The sequence below is a fragment of the Haliaeetus albicilla genome, chromosome 17 (assembly GCF_947461875.1).
Source record: "Haliaeetus albicilla chromosome 17, bHalAlb1.1, whole genome shotgun sequence".
Classification (NCBI taxonomy): Eukaryota; Metazoa; Chordata; class Aves; order Accipitriformes; family Accipitridae; genus Haliaeetus; species Haliaeetus albicilla.
In genome coordinates this window covers 1,446,870-1,462,192 of record NC_091499.1, presented here as the reverse complement: position 1 = coordinate 1,462,192, position 15,323 = coordinate 1,446,870, and the positions used below count along the sequence as shown (strand labels likewise).

At 37.5% G+C, this 15,323-nt stretch overlaps 1 protein-coding gene across 7 annotated transcripts in view; it reads right to left on the bottom strand.

The window, feature by feature from the left end:
• The window catches only part of PHF3 (PHD finger protein 3), a 49,939-nt gene that overhangs the window by 28,229 nt on the left and 6,387 nt on the right, over nucleotides 1–15,323 (bottom strand). For 2 of the 7 annotated variants that reach the window (XM_069804577.1, XM_009912530.2), the window contains exons 2-4: nucleotides 13,957–14,225; nucleotides 3,594–3,755; nucleotides 532–2,356 (exon numbers count right to left, since the gene is read on the bottom strand). In XM_069804577.1, the coding sequence (XP_069660678.1) occupies nucleotides 532–2,356; nucleotides 3,594–3,755; nucleotides 13,957–14,200 (2,231 nt within the window). In that variant the 5' untranslated portion in view covers nucleotides 14,201–14,225. Of the gene's footprint in view, nucleotides 1–531; nucleotides 2,357–3,593; nucleotides 3,756–4,018; nucleotides 4,093–4,321; nucleotides 4,464–5,967; nucleotides 6,103–13,956; nucleotides 14,226–15,323 lie in introns of those variants that run through there. The other 5 variants (XM_069804578.1, XM_009912531.2, XM_069804581.1 and 2 more) reach the window with 5 other exon arrangements.

The window sequence follows — 15,323 nt, the reverse complement described above, 5'->3', positions numbered from 1 at the left end:
CCCAACTACTTCATTACTCCTGTTACGTGAAAGCCTCACAGCAATGATTATACAAATTGAAAAAAACCTCTGAATCTCTATTGGAATCACACTTCTACCAGATAAGAGTCACATGTAAACATCTATTTGATTTTTTTGGTTGATGGCGATCCTTCAACTTAAGAGGTCTCTGGAAAGAAGGAAATGATAATCTAGAACACAGACATCTTATTTCTTTTCTATGAAAAAAAAGTCAAGTTTAAAGTACGTATTTTAACAGCATAGCAGAATCACACATTCATCAAAAGTACTCATATAATAAAATATTTCTAGTAAAAATTTTTGGCCAAGCTAGTTTCTAATGCTCTATTTAAAAGACAAAAAAAAAAGTGTGTGAGTGCAAAGGAAATTAATTGACAGTATAACAGGCAGGCTTCCACTGTAAGGCTATGCCTTTTTGGTTTGGGACCAGCGGTATGAAACATTTGATAAGAGAGGAAAAGAATTATCTTCTGAGACCAATAAATTCTTCAGACACAAAGCCACACACACCTGTTGCCATGTGGCTTTTTGCAAAAGCCACACTGCTTGTTGGGCACCCAAACATATTTGCTTTCACTAGCAGAAGTATGTTCCAAGCCTTCCCGTTTAACAGTTGAAATGTTATCTGGAATGAACAACGGAGGTTCATCAAGTGAAAGACTTCTGCTACTTCTTCTCTGGCGAGGTTGGAGATTCTTATCAATTCTTTTTGATTTGTTTTTTTCTTTATCATCCTCCTTCAGATGTTCTACAACAGGGGGATCTTTTGTCTCTGCCTCTTCCTTTGTGGAGCTGTTTGTTTTTAGCACAGTTGCAACCTGGTGTTTCTGACCCTGGGGGGCTTGCTTCTGACCAAGATTTGAAACATGCCCTGATAATGAGTGCATGGAGTGGTGGGTATCTTTAGAACAACTCTGATGAGTAGGAGATTTCTCACTTGCTCTTTGAATTGATGACTTCTGTACTTGCCCAGAAGCCTGGACTCGGGGTATTTTCTTCAGCATTGTATTGGTCTGCTTTTTTACAGTTATCCCTGGAACATAGCTCTTTGCTTTCAAACCCAGATCAGACTGTTTCTTCCTAATTTTGACTGGGTTATTCGGATGCTGATGACTCTCTTGCTCATCCGCATTCCGCTTCAGACTTGCTGAAGATGGACTGTGAAGACCTGATACAGTAAGACCAGCTCTTGTTCTTGAACGCATTATTTCCTGTTGCACTGTACCTGATTTCTGTCGAGTACCTGCAGTCAGATTTTGCTTATCCTGTATTAAAGATTTACTATGCCGGGGCCTAACATTCTTTTCACATTTTGATGACATGCTAATTTGTTTATCATCCTCTTGAAATTTTGATGCCTCAGGGCCTTCTACTTTAGTACCGCCAATCTGCTGCTGTACATTTGGGCTTGTTTGGTCAGGAACAGTGTTTTCCAAAATGCTATTTCCTGGGTCAGTGTAAGTAAACTCTTTGCTTTTCAAGTCTTTATTATCAAACTCTGTAGTGTCCAATAGTTTCTCAGATGAAGTTACAGTTTTCTCCACTCCCTGGTCATCATCTACAAGCTCTGTTATGCATTCCTTTACTGACAATGTATTTTCATCAGGAACTTCCACATTGTGGGAACCTAAACTACAATCAACCCCCTCTTCTACAGAGCTGGACAAATTTGAAAAGGTCTTACAAATTTCACTTGCATTCACGCAAGCACTAGATGGATCATTAGCTTTTCCAGTTACCCCACTTTGATCATGCTCTTCTGTTGTCTTCTCCAATTCCTCTGTTTTATTTTCAGTCTTTTCTTCCAAAGAGGTTTCAGAGCCCACTGAGTCAATCACATCATTTGCTTCATTTTTAACTGCAGTAATTTCAGTATCTGCAGATACCGAACAAACTGACTCAATGTTCCCAGATTCAGTCTTCGTTGCAACCTCTGTTATTTCCTTTGTTTCTCCAGGAGAAGGAGAACAGGCTTCTGCTAAATTAGCACAACTTAACTCTTGGGATGTTTCCTCAACTTTTGCCAGCTCAAGGGTTTCAGACTTTATTTCATTCACCTCTTCAGGACCAGGAAGACATTTTGTATTACTTTGGGATGCTGTTACTGCTGCTGCAGTTCCTTCTATCTGTCCTGATCGTCTTGTACTACGCCTAACTTCTTTAGGCTGCTCTTTCAAGGGTGCAGCAACATCTCCCTCTTTAGCTGGGCTTTTCTCTTGTTTCTGTCCGGTTTTTGGAGCAGATCCACTTTTTACAGATGATTTCTTGGTATTAACAAGAGGTGCAACATTCGAACGCTTGGCTAGTGTGCTCTGTCGCAAACTCCGTACTGGTTCTAGGAAGGGAAAAAGAAAATGTCTTAGCTATACTGCATCCTGTTTTTTGCAAATACAAGACTTACCTAGAATAGGAACTGATTTAGCCTGATTTAGCTTACTGGACACAAAGTGAACTTAAAACTTAGTGGTTTACTAAACTTATAACAAAAAAACCCCCAAAACCCACCACCACAAAAAAACCCAAATAAAAACCCCAAACACCACCACACCACACCACCCAGCTGTCTACTTTGAAAAGTTATAAATTACTTGCATTTCAATTTTACACTGCTGCAGTTTGGATGTAAAAACTCATTATTCTAATGGCTATGAAAGTTCTGAGTAGTATATACAAAACAGAAGTGATGACAAAAAGACAATCAAAACCCACTCTACTTTTCTTCCACTCAACAACTTCTACCTCAAGAAAAAAATCACACAAGTTATATTGTGGTTAGAAGTATAGCTGTGAAGTTTACAAAGCTTTTAGAGAACACAGTATATGAGTTTGAGAGCCAGTCACATTCTCACTTGACATCTCTTACATTTTCTAAACAAGAAAACATTCCAGTGCCTTTTTAAAAAGCATATTTACCAGCTTTGTCCCACAGGCTCTTATTTAAATTCTGACTTCCCTATTAAGTAATTTTATCTTTTTAACTCAGCCTACTCTACTAGCAGGAAAAAGCAGAGCTGTCAATAACTCCACCAGTTCAACAAGATAGAAGAACCCTAACCACAATCAATTAGCTACCACACAGAATTTAAATATTTGATTACAATACTTATGCGTATTTAGATATTTTGATGAAAGACTTTATGACTGCAATTATTATAACCTAGTTTAAAACAAAAAGAAAATACACAAATAAAAATAAATAGAATTAAAATTTTAATTGGAAATAAAGAGACATGCTAACCTAATATTCCACGCAAATACAACATGCTTTTGTTGGTGAAGAACCACAGTGCTAATCTGATGCAGGTGAAAGGATTAAAATCTCAAAAATGAGTTTAAGGACCACGGGCCATAAGGAAGACATCAAATATTTATCAAAGAGGAATTCAAATTGAGTAGTACCCTACAGATACCGACTTCTAGCTGCATTGTATAAAAAAGGAAGTGTCTGTACTTGAATTCACACAACCAAATAGCAAAGCTTTACTTTCAGTTTATAAATGTTGGGTGGGATGGAATTATAAAAATCTAATGGACTTCAAATATGCAAACACACATATCTATTGAATGATCACCTTGTGCCATCAAACGTGGTGATTTTCTTGGCGATGTGAGTGACGGTTCTTCACAACGGCTCCTCAAATTCCTGTTAGGTAAAACAAGCTCATCGTCCTCAATGGTATCATTACCACTCTCTTTAACTCCTTCTTCATCCATAATATCATCAAGACCAATAACTGGAAAAAACAAACAAACAAGAAAGAGCATAAAACTTAAAATGATCAAAAAATGTTGCAGCTGTAATGCTGAGCAAGACAGGGGAAGAGACAGGGAAAAATAAATAAATTGGCCATCTAAAAAAAAAACCAAGGGGGGGGGCGGGGAATGAAGAAAGGCAAGACAGAAAATTCCCATGTGAGGCAGTTTCAGTGTAGAAGAAGCTATCACCCAAAGCTTAAAATTTCTGTAGATAGTCCTTATAGCTTTTTGGTGGACTCACATTTTTATTGTTTTTTTGCCACAGGAAGGTCCCCAGTCTTAGAGGATCAGCTGTCCCTCACTGTCCCTTCCCACCTAAGAAAAAGTGAAGAAAGGTAAACAGCAGAAAGAGCTGATCCAGAAGTGCAAAGAGTTTAAAATCACAGTTTTCTCACAGGATACCATTTTAAAACTCAAAGTCCCACCCACATCACACATCTAGCATCTGCAACCCCTTTTTGGAAGAGCATTGAGTGCAGTATGCACTAGTCTCCCAGGAGAGTCAGAGAACATTGTCTTTGTCGAACTCCTATCCTCCACTAACCTGAGAAGGATCCCAGAGGTTGCTCCTGAAAATAGGTTTCCTAAGAGGCAGTCAGGCCACTGTACCAGCCATTCTCCTCACTTTCTCTAAGTTTGGCTCTGCAGTGGTAGCCTCTCCTATCCCAAGATTCTACGTGTGATTACTGAATCCTGGTCCCTGTGGGATGTGAAATTTTTGAGATCAAGCCAAATACCAAAGTGATTTTACAGAACTTGTAGGAGGGTCTGACAAATACAATACAGACTCTAAACAACCAAGTATGCCTATTTTTCACTATTCAGACACCCACCTAGAAGCATTTTCAAGATAAACTAATGCATATGACAGAAGTAAGGTATCTAAAAATTTCTAACAATTGCTTACTTAAAACGGATTTAAATTAATAAATTTATCTTAGAAATCAAAATAAGCGAGAAGTTAATAGAAATTTAAAATTGTTAGAATTTTTAGACTGTCTCAGAACATCTGTCAATTCCTGCTCTGATAAGCAGGATGCTCTGTCTGATGATCTGTCTAATGTTACTGCAACTTAAAAAAATAATGCTCTCTTGAAGGCACTACAATAATGAGCATACTTTTAGAATAACAAAAATTGGAAGTTGTAAAACACTGCTAAAGCAAAGTCAAACAGTGATGAATAATCAAATCTATCAGGACTGTAACTCAATCCACAATCACTTGTCATGAATAATTAAGAAAAAAACCACAACCAAACAACCTGTTAATTTTGAAGTTCAAATATTAGAAAGATTTTAAACAGCCTCTTAAGGAAGGCTGACCTTGGCACCAGGTAATCGGCACTCTGGACCTCCGTAATTATATGGCCACCAGGAACTGAAAGCTTGGAGTTTCTTGAGCTGACAATTTATTGTTACTCATTTTATTTCAACCATAATTTTTAGCTACTGCATCGGATATATCAGTTTACAGGAAAAGTGTGTTTCTGGAAATTACTGGCAGCTTTTGCTTTCCAATCCACAGAGCCCCCTTTACGCCTGTGCACGTGTACACATATACACAGATATCACACACAAGCTGCAGAGGACTGATAATACCAGTCTTACTCCACTCATCCAAACGTTCCTTAATCACTTATTTGCTATAAGCTACATACTGGGAAAAAGGACACACTGGCAAAAAGATGACATTGTAACTGCTCTGTTAGACTTTATTTTCCCTTAAACATCTAATACTGGCCATTGTCCAAAATGGAAAACTAAACGACATGGACCCTCACCCTAACTCTGGCTGCTCATTCTTGTGTTCTCAAAGACTATGTCCTCCCAACAGCTCTGCACTTCGGTATTAGCGTTCTCATTAAAGAGTGCTCCTATGAAACGTGGAAGTGGTATTTGGGAACAGACTGTGACAAAGGAGACTCCTTTCAGATCCTCTTCTGTTTCTTCAGTGTAGAACTAAGCTACTAAGGTACTGAAGACAACATGACAAATAAAAACTACTTGGACAACTTCTGAAACAGCTCTGGAGCAGATTTCAGGGCTGCCGTTAGAGCCTCAGGTTTTACAATGTTCTTGCTCAAGTTATTGAATTTACACACCCTCCTTTATTAATACCAAAAGGGACACATTCAGTCTACTATTGACAGACAGTTTGAAATATTAGAATTAAAGTATTTTCATACTTACAAGACTCTGTGCTGTAGCTTTAATTTTACAGAGGAATTTGAAGCACAGAATCTTGCTAATTTCAAACCACCTGAGCTATAACTCGGCTAGTACAGCCCCATGAGGCCCCCGGATGAGGAGCATTCGACACAGACCCTGCTGGGAAGAGAAAAAGTGACAGAGAATAGTAACAGATACAGAGGGGACTAGGAAATTAAATTATGAAAGAGAAATGGAGGTAGAGGAACAGCATTGGGAGAAGTAAACCAACAAAAGCAAAACCAGACAGAACTAAAAAGAGATATAGATGATCTTAGTAATAAATATCTAAAGATTATCTCAGTAATAAATACAGAAATTAAGACAAAAGGATTAAAAGATAAAAGAAAGGAAAAAATAAAGAAATAAAACCACATCTGAATAGAAAATGTTGTACACCAGGGTACAACTGAACAAGCTGCAAACAAGGAAAATACAAGTCACGTTCAACATGTTCACACCAGAAGAGGCACCACTGGCCTTCAACTTAATATTTTTAGTCTCTCCATTACTTCTGTTTAAATTCCCAAAATACTGTGCTGTGCTACTGACTCATTTTTATATATGTTATACAATAATAGAATAACATACAGTAAAAATAGCTTACTTGCAAATTTAAAGTAAAATTTTCCATGCATTAAAACAAAAGCATGACCATTTTTTAGTTCTTCAGCAATGTAGATAGAACTAAGGAAAACAAGCCTTACTTGCTGGAGCAAGGAAAGAAAATACCCCTAAAATCACCATCAAAATCTTTGAAATTTATAAATCTTTATTTTTATTACCATAAGTCTTCCCTTGATTACCTTCAGCCAAAATTAGACAGAAATATTCAGGTTTTTGACACACTGGTCAAGGTAAATCTCAAGTGTAGAAATAAATTTATTTTCTGTAAATGTTAGCCCTAATTTTCTTTTGCTTAGCTAACCACACGGAACAGAACTCCACTGTTGTTGCTGCTTTGTGTTGTTCTAAATGTTACATCCACCTGAATCACGCTAACAGCAGGACTGAGCAAGTCCACGGCAGATTCCATATTTTAATTCTATAAGCATCACAAATTAGATGGAAACGGTTGGATGTTTTAAAATTTCTACTATATTATATGTGGATGATAATGTAAAAACCTAACATTATGCTTCAATGAAAAGAACAGTAACAGTCTATAGCTCTAACCAACACATCTTTAGGTAAGCCTTAAGAAGAGCTAATAAACTCTAGTAAAACAATGAAACATATATATTGATACTGAAAAAAATCACTGTCTCGAGATTGTAAATGAAGATGGTATATTTTATATGAAAACCTTTTTCCTATTGACATTTGTGATGCATATGTTCAAGAAACAGAATTAAAAATGCTGTGTTAGGAAAAAAAAAAATATATATTTTCAAGAGAAATGAGGTCACTGATGATATAACTTGCATAAGAAAACACCAAATTCCAACTGTTTTACCAAAGTTTTCCTGTAAGCCTGTAACCTGTTTAACTGAGAATTTGCCTGCAAGTACCTTGTACTGACTGCCCAGCGCAAGAAAAGAATCACAGTAGTACCATGTGAAATACTAACTAAACATTTACTCCCATTCTCCATTAACCTCTAAATTGTAAAAAGGGATTTTTCCTGTCTTTAGAATAAAAACATCTGAAAATCAATTAGGATTAATAAACTTAATACAGCATGTATCTTGACAGAGGACTGAATCCCTATTTTTAAAAAAGATGGGAGTTATGTTACAGGGCTACTGATTTAAGGATTATTTAGCCACAAGAGCCTGCTATTTTGGAAATAAAGAGTAGTAAAGCACAAATTTCAACAACAAAGTAAAAACACAGCATCAAACCAAGCACTTTAAACCAAATTAAGTTATTTCATTAAGAAGAAAGCCCTTAGATGAGCTGTGTGATTTGTAAATACATGAACTGCCTTGCAAATCCTATCACAGATCCAACCTCTCTCCATCCATAAAACTGATCCAAAGGAATAGATAACTAAAGCCTTCAGGAGGACCTAAAATGGGGAAAACTGGTAGTTTGTTACCTACAAACAGAAAAGTATGCAAACCAAACATTCTCCAGGTTCTCAATAAAATACCAACATAGTAAATTTAAATTTTATGCAGGAAAGTTACTACCTTGATCACAAGACACTGTACAACTGTTCACATGGACAGCTTGGAGGAAGGCAGGCATGAAGAGGTAACAAAACAGAGAAATTACTAGACCCAATTTTGGGTTGCAGTCTGAAGGTTACATTCAAAATTACTTCATATGCAGGAGGAAAAATACACATACATTTAGCTTTAGTGAAAAGAACCTGAAATGGCTAACACAGCCAGACAGGACACTAGCTAAAAGAAAGAAGTATCTGTAGTCAGAACAACTGGGTTGGCTCCAAAGATGCAGTAGGTGATCGCAATTTTAGCAGAGGTAATGCTGCTTTTAACAATACTTATGAAAACACAGGCTAAAACTAGAAAGAACAGACATCACTTGGGGGAAACACTTTCCCAGCAGCAATCCAGAGGGACAGGAAAAAAAGGGCAATTAAAAAGATGTCCCTAACAGTCTTCGTACAGTCTTATAGGGTCAGTCTTCCTCACCATTTATGAGAAAAACCTGATTCAATAAACATATCCATAAACTAAACCGGTTAAAAGTCTGATTTTATTATGAAATCTAGAAATGTCTCCAGATGATAAGCAATTCAAATTCCATTCCCTCTATTACACATATAATGAATCAAACTGCCCCAGTAAATGACACCCTGAAAAGCTATAGAATTCGTGATAGCTGAGAAATAACCAATTTAGGATGAATGCTCGTTACTTAGTTTGCTGGCATGCAACTGGTCTGACCTGCTATGCTCGCCAGCTTACAAAAATTAGTGGATAAGCTTCCAGTCTGTCTTCCAGCAAGCAATAACAGAACAAAACAGAAAACCTGTCACTAGGGTACCATACAAAGTTGAAAAAAGGTGTTGCTCTCAAGAGTTATGTCATATCCTAAACTTCACAGTTTCCACTTCTTATCAAGGAATTGCTCAGAAAGGAAAAAAAAAAAAAAACCAAAACAAAACAAAACAACAAAACCAAACCACCAAAATAAAACAAAAAACCACCGCCCTAAAACCACTCATCCACACCCACCCACACCACCCAAACATTAAAGACACCCAAGAGCTGTTCTGCATGACCTACCCTCCTGTGTTGGTCGCTCAGATCTTGGAAGAACAGTCACCTGACCACATGGATGAACAGAAGCACAGAGACACCTAAAACATGATATGGGACACTTCCATTTGTTTCAAGAACTTGGGTTTCATTTAATTCTCAAAAGCCTCATTTTGTCAAATTCTGTCCTTTAACTTGAAGAGAACAGCTGTATCAACTTCCACTATCAACACTAGGTCTTTCTGCTAATACCTACTTCAGGACAGTAAATGGCCTCCATTACTGCTAAGCTCCAACGAGCTGCAGTGAACAGTAAGATCTGTGGATTGCTTGTACCTTGATTCACCGAAATAACAGAAAACTTCCTAACGGTGCTGTAAGAGCAGCCATCTGCTCAGTCTAACTCCACAAACCAGCAGCCCAACTACATCTTTACAGTTTAGCAGTCACTCTTCACAAACGCATCCTAAAAGGATTTCAGCATAACGTCTGTTAATTTGACCCATACCCTTTCCAGCTCATGAGAGGGTCATAAAGAGTTACTTCCACCTCTGCTCAAAGCCACCACCAGGATCACCTCCAAAGAATCCTGTCTTCTCAAAACACGTAACTGTCCAATCACAGCTGAACAAGACAACCCCATTCTACTACTCAGTAGCAATTCCAGAGCAAGCTCACAGAGGAGACAAAGACCAACAATGGATCTAACTGAAGAAACCATTTAGATCCAGCACAAACGGGATTCAGGCCAAGACATGAACATGAGACTGCTTTACTGCCACTGACACAGTTCTTCCTATCAATAGACAGGCCACAAACATCCAGTCTCATGCTCCTTGCTATTTGTCATAGTTGTCACCAGTACTGCTGACTGTGAGATGCTCAGCACAGGAAAGACATGGATGGACCTGTTGGAGCAGGTCCAGAGGAGGGACACAAAAATGATCAGAGGGCTGGAGCACCTCTCCTGTGAAGACAGGCTGAGACAGTTGGGGTTGTTCAGCCTGGAGAAGAGAAGGCTCCGGGGAGACCTTATTGTGGCATTTTGATACTTAAAGGGGGCTTATAAGAAAGATGGGGACAAACTTTTAGTAGGGCCTGTTGCGACAGGACAAGGGGTAATGGTTTTAAACTAAAAGAGGGTAGATTTAGACTGGATATAAGGAAGAAATTTTTTACAATGCCCCCATTGTAAACACTGGAACAGGTTGCCCAGAGAGGTGGTCAATGCCCCATCCCTGGAAGTGTTCAAGGCCAGGTTGGACGGGGCTCTGAGCAACCTGATCGAGTTGAAGGGCTTGGACTAGATGACCTTTAAAGGTCCCTTCCAACCCAAACCATTCTGACTCTATGCTACCAGCCTCCCCAAGAGAAGCATTTATAATCCAACTTACAAAACTTGCATTTTCTGGGTAGATGCCTCTAATGAGCAGTGATTAGAAATCAAACTTCAACTCACAAAAATCCATGCATTTGTGTTACAGACAAGTACTTGAACTGTTTAAAGGACATACAACCAGCTGCTGCCAGTACACATCATGTACAGTCAGATAACTGGTAACTCACCATTAAAGGAGCTTAGCATTAACAAAAAGCTTAGCTCATGGTGAATGATGTGCAATATAAACCCTAAAGCTGAGCAAGACAGATGCAATGTTGATGAGTAATAAGTTTGGATTAGGCCTGTAAATACCACCCAACAAGAACTATGTCAATGCAGCAGTAAGAAAAAGAGTAGAAAACAAACCCATACTCAAAACCAACTTAAGAGCAAGAGAGAAGGGATTCCTAAGACAAAAAGACCTGATCTCCAAACAAAGCAAAGAAAATGTTGTCACGGTCCTGAGAAATTTGGTATGTGGGTAAGCAGGCCTGAAACAAGGCTTCTCAAAGCTTCTGCCACTCACACGTACTCAAGTTCACATAAGAAATTTCATATTTAGAACACGGTACAAATTCTTTGGGTTGAAGGTATATAAAGATAGTATCTTGTTTTGCGCATATGTTTACAAATACTCTTGAATTCTGCTCAAACCAGGTTTTCAAAGAAGTATTAGTGAGCCATGCCTTCTGCTCCTCCCTTTTATCCATGAGACCCAATGCCATTTTAGCCAAATCACCTCCTCAGTCCAGCTATTTTAACCTTTATCTCTTCAGCTTGCTTGCAGCAACCAAATAAGCTGTAGCATGAAATCTTCAACACTTTAAAAACTAGACAGAACAGAGTACATTCCACTGATTCGTGGAGCAGCAAGCATGACAAATCTGTCCTTTTCTGGCCCTCTGAAGTAATTTCCACAAGCATTTTGCTCCTTTTATTAAACTGTTCCATGGTCTAGGCATGGGTTATGCAAAATACTGTTTCAAGGTCTAAAATAAATTGTGGTAAATAAATCTGTGCTTCTGGAAAAAATTCACTCTCTTCAGGAATGAAATCAAGAGTGTAAGAAACACCACCATCTACCATTTCAGTATTTCCTAGGTCTTGCCCTGCTTAACATAAATAGATAATAACAAATGTACCTAAACCTAGTAAAACCTTACTGAAAATACATTTTTCTAGGTACACTCCTAACCCTCGTGAAAGGTTAAAGAAGAGCCAATAATCAAACGTTCTGTTACCATACTGCTTAATGCACTAGAGAATAAATTCATAGTGAGATTGTACATAGAGTGGGGAAAAAAGAACTGGAAGTATCAGAATACAGCAAACTATCATTCTGTATGACACGCCAATGGTGTCGTAGCTCTAAGGATGCAAGTAAGGCAAGTTTTCTTGCAAGAGTTATGCTTTTTTATTTTTTAGACAAATTGATGTTGGCATAGAGATGAGCTTTCACGCATACAGTCTGGAAAAAGCAGCCTTTGTATGGGTAGTTCTTACCAAGGGTACTATCATCTTGCACAACTGCATTCTTACCAGCAGACCACGTAAGCTGCGTTAGATCACCAAAAGTCTCAGACAGATCAAATAAATCATGAGCTATACGAATACTCAAGAAAGAAAGACAAGCAAAGAAACTTTGCTTCAAACCAATAATTATTTTTCTCAACAAAAAAACCTGTAAATACATACTGCAGTCCTATCATCTCAGAATAAGGACAGTTTTTATCAAGACCTACAAAGAACAAGCAAAAGCAAGAACATTTCATGTCCTTTTGGTTACCTACTACATTAATTCCAAATTGCATGTTTTAATTTACTTACTGAAATATCACTCTGCTCTTGCTTTCAGATTTAAAACCAAAACATTAAATTCATGAACTCAGCATAAATCAAACCAGTTTTGATTCCCTTAGTCTGCAGACAGCCTGAAATAGTAGCCCCCAAGTAAATTAGTTAGCTCACTTATTTTAAGGGACCTTAAAAAATTAATTGTGATTATTTAAGTATCAATAGTATTAATCATTGCACTGCTGATCACTTCTAGGAGAAATACGTGCCAGAAAGCCCCCCAAAGTCTCCCCATAGTTTCCAAAATATCCAGCTGTACCCTGTGAGTTAATTCAAAAATTTTGAAATGCAGTATAGGTTGACTGGAGGATGCACAGGATGCAGTGTGAAACAAGAATCTGCATCACTGTTTTAATGGAAGGAAATAAAAAATTTAGAGAGGAGGAATTTGGTCTACTTGTGTACATTGTACAGTCTTATGCACACTAAGAGTGATACAATTTTGTTTGGTGGGTTACAGACAAAATGTATAAGCATACAGACTACAGCAGGAATAAACAAAAACATTAAGGATGGCCTCAGATAATGTTCTACTAAAGTAGTGAAAAGATCAAATATCTTGTTTTGGCCTTGTAGCTCACTTTTTCATTGCCTCAGTCAATATGACCTTTGATTTACAGTTTTCCATATTGTAATAACACTTAATTTAGTGAAGGTGAGAATTTAGTCTGTTAGTAGAAACAATATACATATTATATCAGGAAATTATCAAGATTTTCAGAAACAGTTCATAGAAGTTAGCAGAAAAAAATTCAATGTTGATATAATCAAAGTTATCCGCAGTAATCTACAACACTTTTCAGTAATGAACCTAAAAAAATTTTTTTAAACTTCCAGTCTAATAAAAAACCCAAACTATTAAGCATAGAGTATAATTTTGTCTCTTACACTAAATTCAGTGTAATTATTCCAACTATTCATCAATACAAATAATTTTAGGGACTGGATCACCCTTTTTCATTATTTTTTTTATTTATTTTCCAAAACTACACCAGAACTCCCAAGATTATTTTTATTTAAAACTTTGCTCTAAATTGGTTCCAAATCGGGTGTTTCCAAACAGTAAAAAAAGAATTGTATTATCATTCCAGGGTTTTGTTTGAAGCCAAACAAAGCAAAACACACAGAATCCGGTGTCAGCTCAGTACTAGAAGGCCTAGCACTAACAGAATAACCCCAAGGTCAAAGCAGTAATTTGCACAACTCTCAGGCTCCTACTGCTAACCCAGAATTGCTACGTTTTTTGAAGACAACTAGCAACTTCACTGATCAGGCACAGTACTTACACTAAACAAATCACAACTTTAATTGGGAATAATTTACACGTAGTCAAAACAAAGCCTAAATTACTTCTGATCCAGATTAGGAGCCTTCCTCTATTGTCACGCAACAAAGTTAAGAAGAACTGCACATATTTTACATGCCAGGCATGTAAGCAGCGCAACAAAAAGGGCAGGAAGGAGACAGAAATCCCAAATTATTATTTCTACATTATGAAAAAGGGTTGGTACTAGAGTATAACTGTATTTTAAAATTGTAATCTTAAAAAATTGTAAGATTTACCTGTTGAACAAGGCATCTGGAAATTGGGATCATTGCTATCCAAAACAGGCAAACAGAACTGGGCACTTGCAGATCCTAGCATAGGATCCTTATCGCTGAGCATGTTCTTCAGCGAATCCTCTAAGACATTTTGACTTGCACTAAAATCCTCACAGACTTCATTCTCCAGGTTGGATCCTAGAAATAGGGCATCATCTAAGTGTTCAGTAGGAATTAAATGGTTAAATGTATCAACTATATCCATGAAGACTCCTGTGTGTCTTTCAGCCCTATAGAAAGACAAGAAAAATACCATAAGAAAATAAGCTACAAATTGTAAAACACCTAAGAAACCAGCAAATTGTTTTGGCTGTTGTGTTTTATAAAGAATGCTCAAGGTATTTTAGAATTGTAACAACAATTAAAAAAAAAAATCTGCTTATGGCTTAGTATGGCCCACTGCATATCTAAAAATCAATTCTCTAACTGATTATTTGTAAAAGAAATCCCATGCTAAGTTAATATAAACCCTGCTATCAGCATCAGTGCTGCCGCTTCTACAGAGTGCGTATAACAAGGGTGACTAAAACACCTCCTTTCTAAAATTTGTTTAAACCTTAACCAACCCAAGGGGGGTGGGACACCAGAGGGAGGGGGAAATCAAGAACAAGCGAACCTGGTTAGCAGCACTGTGAGCGCACATCTTCACCTTTAAACGTAAAAATGTGAGGGAGGTCAGCTTCCACTAACACCAATGGAGCTGAGAAGCCTGCCGTACTAGGCCCAAAATTGAGAAGGGCTGTATTTCCGTACATAGAGGAACTACCAAGTACTTCATAGCAAGTAACTATCTTTAAGCAGCAAGGCCTTATCTCTATTATTTTTCACCTATCATTACACTGCATAAAATTACAGAAATTTTATATGAAAATCTGACCTTAATCAAGTATATGAGAATTCTGAGCTGGCTTCAAAAGGGCCAGGAGCCTTTTAGAAACTTCAGTTTTGAAGAAGTTTACCTAAAACTTAAGGAACGGTATTCAAAGATGGCACTCACATTTTTCGAGAAGGGATTCCGTATTTTCTAGACCAGTTTTTTGTGATATAGCAGAAATGGAACTACTGCAGCAGAGATTCAACTAATAAGAATGTATAACTACACAACAGAATGGAAAAAAAAAAGTCAGCAAAATGTTTCTTCAGAAGTTTAGCATAAGCATATACTTAGAATGGAGAGAGGTAATTATAATAAATACGGCCATGGAGGCAAGGAAAATGGAGTAGTGCAGTAGTGCCTGGCTTAATCTGGCACACAAGAAAGTCTGGGAGACCAGTTTTGGCACACACAAAGCTGTTCGAGCTTTTGGAAACAGAAAAAGGACACACAT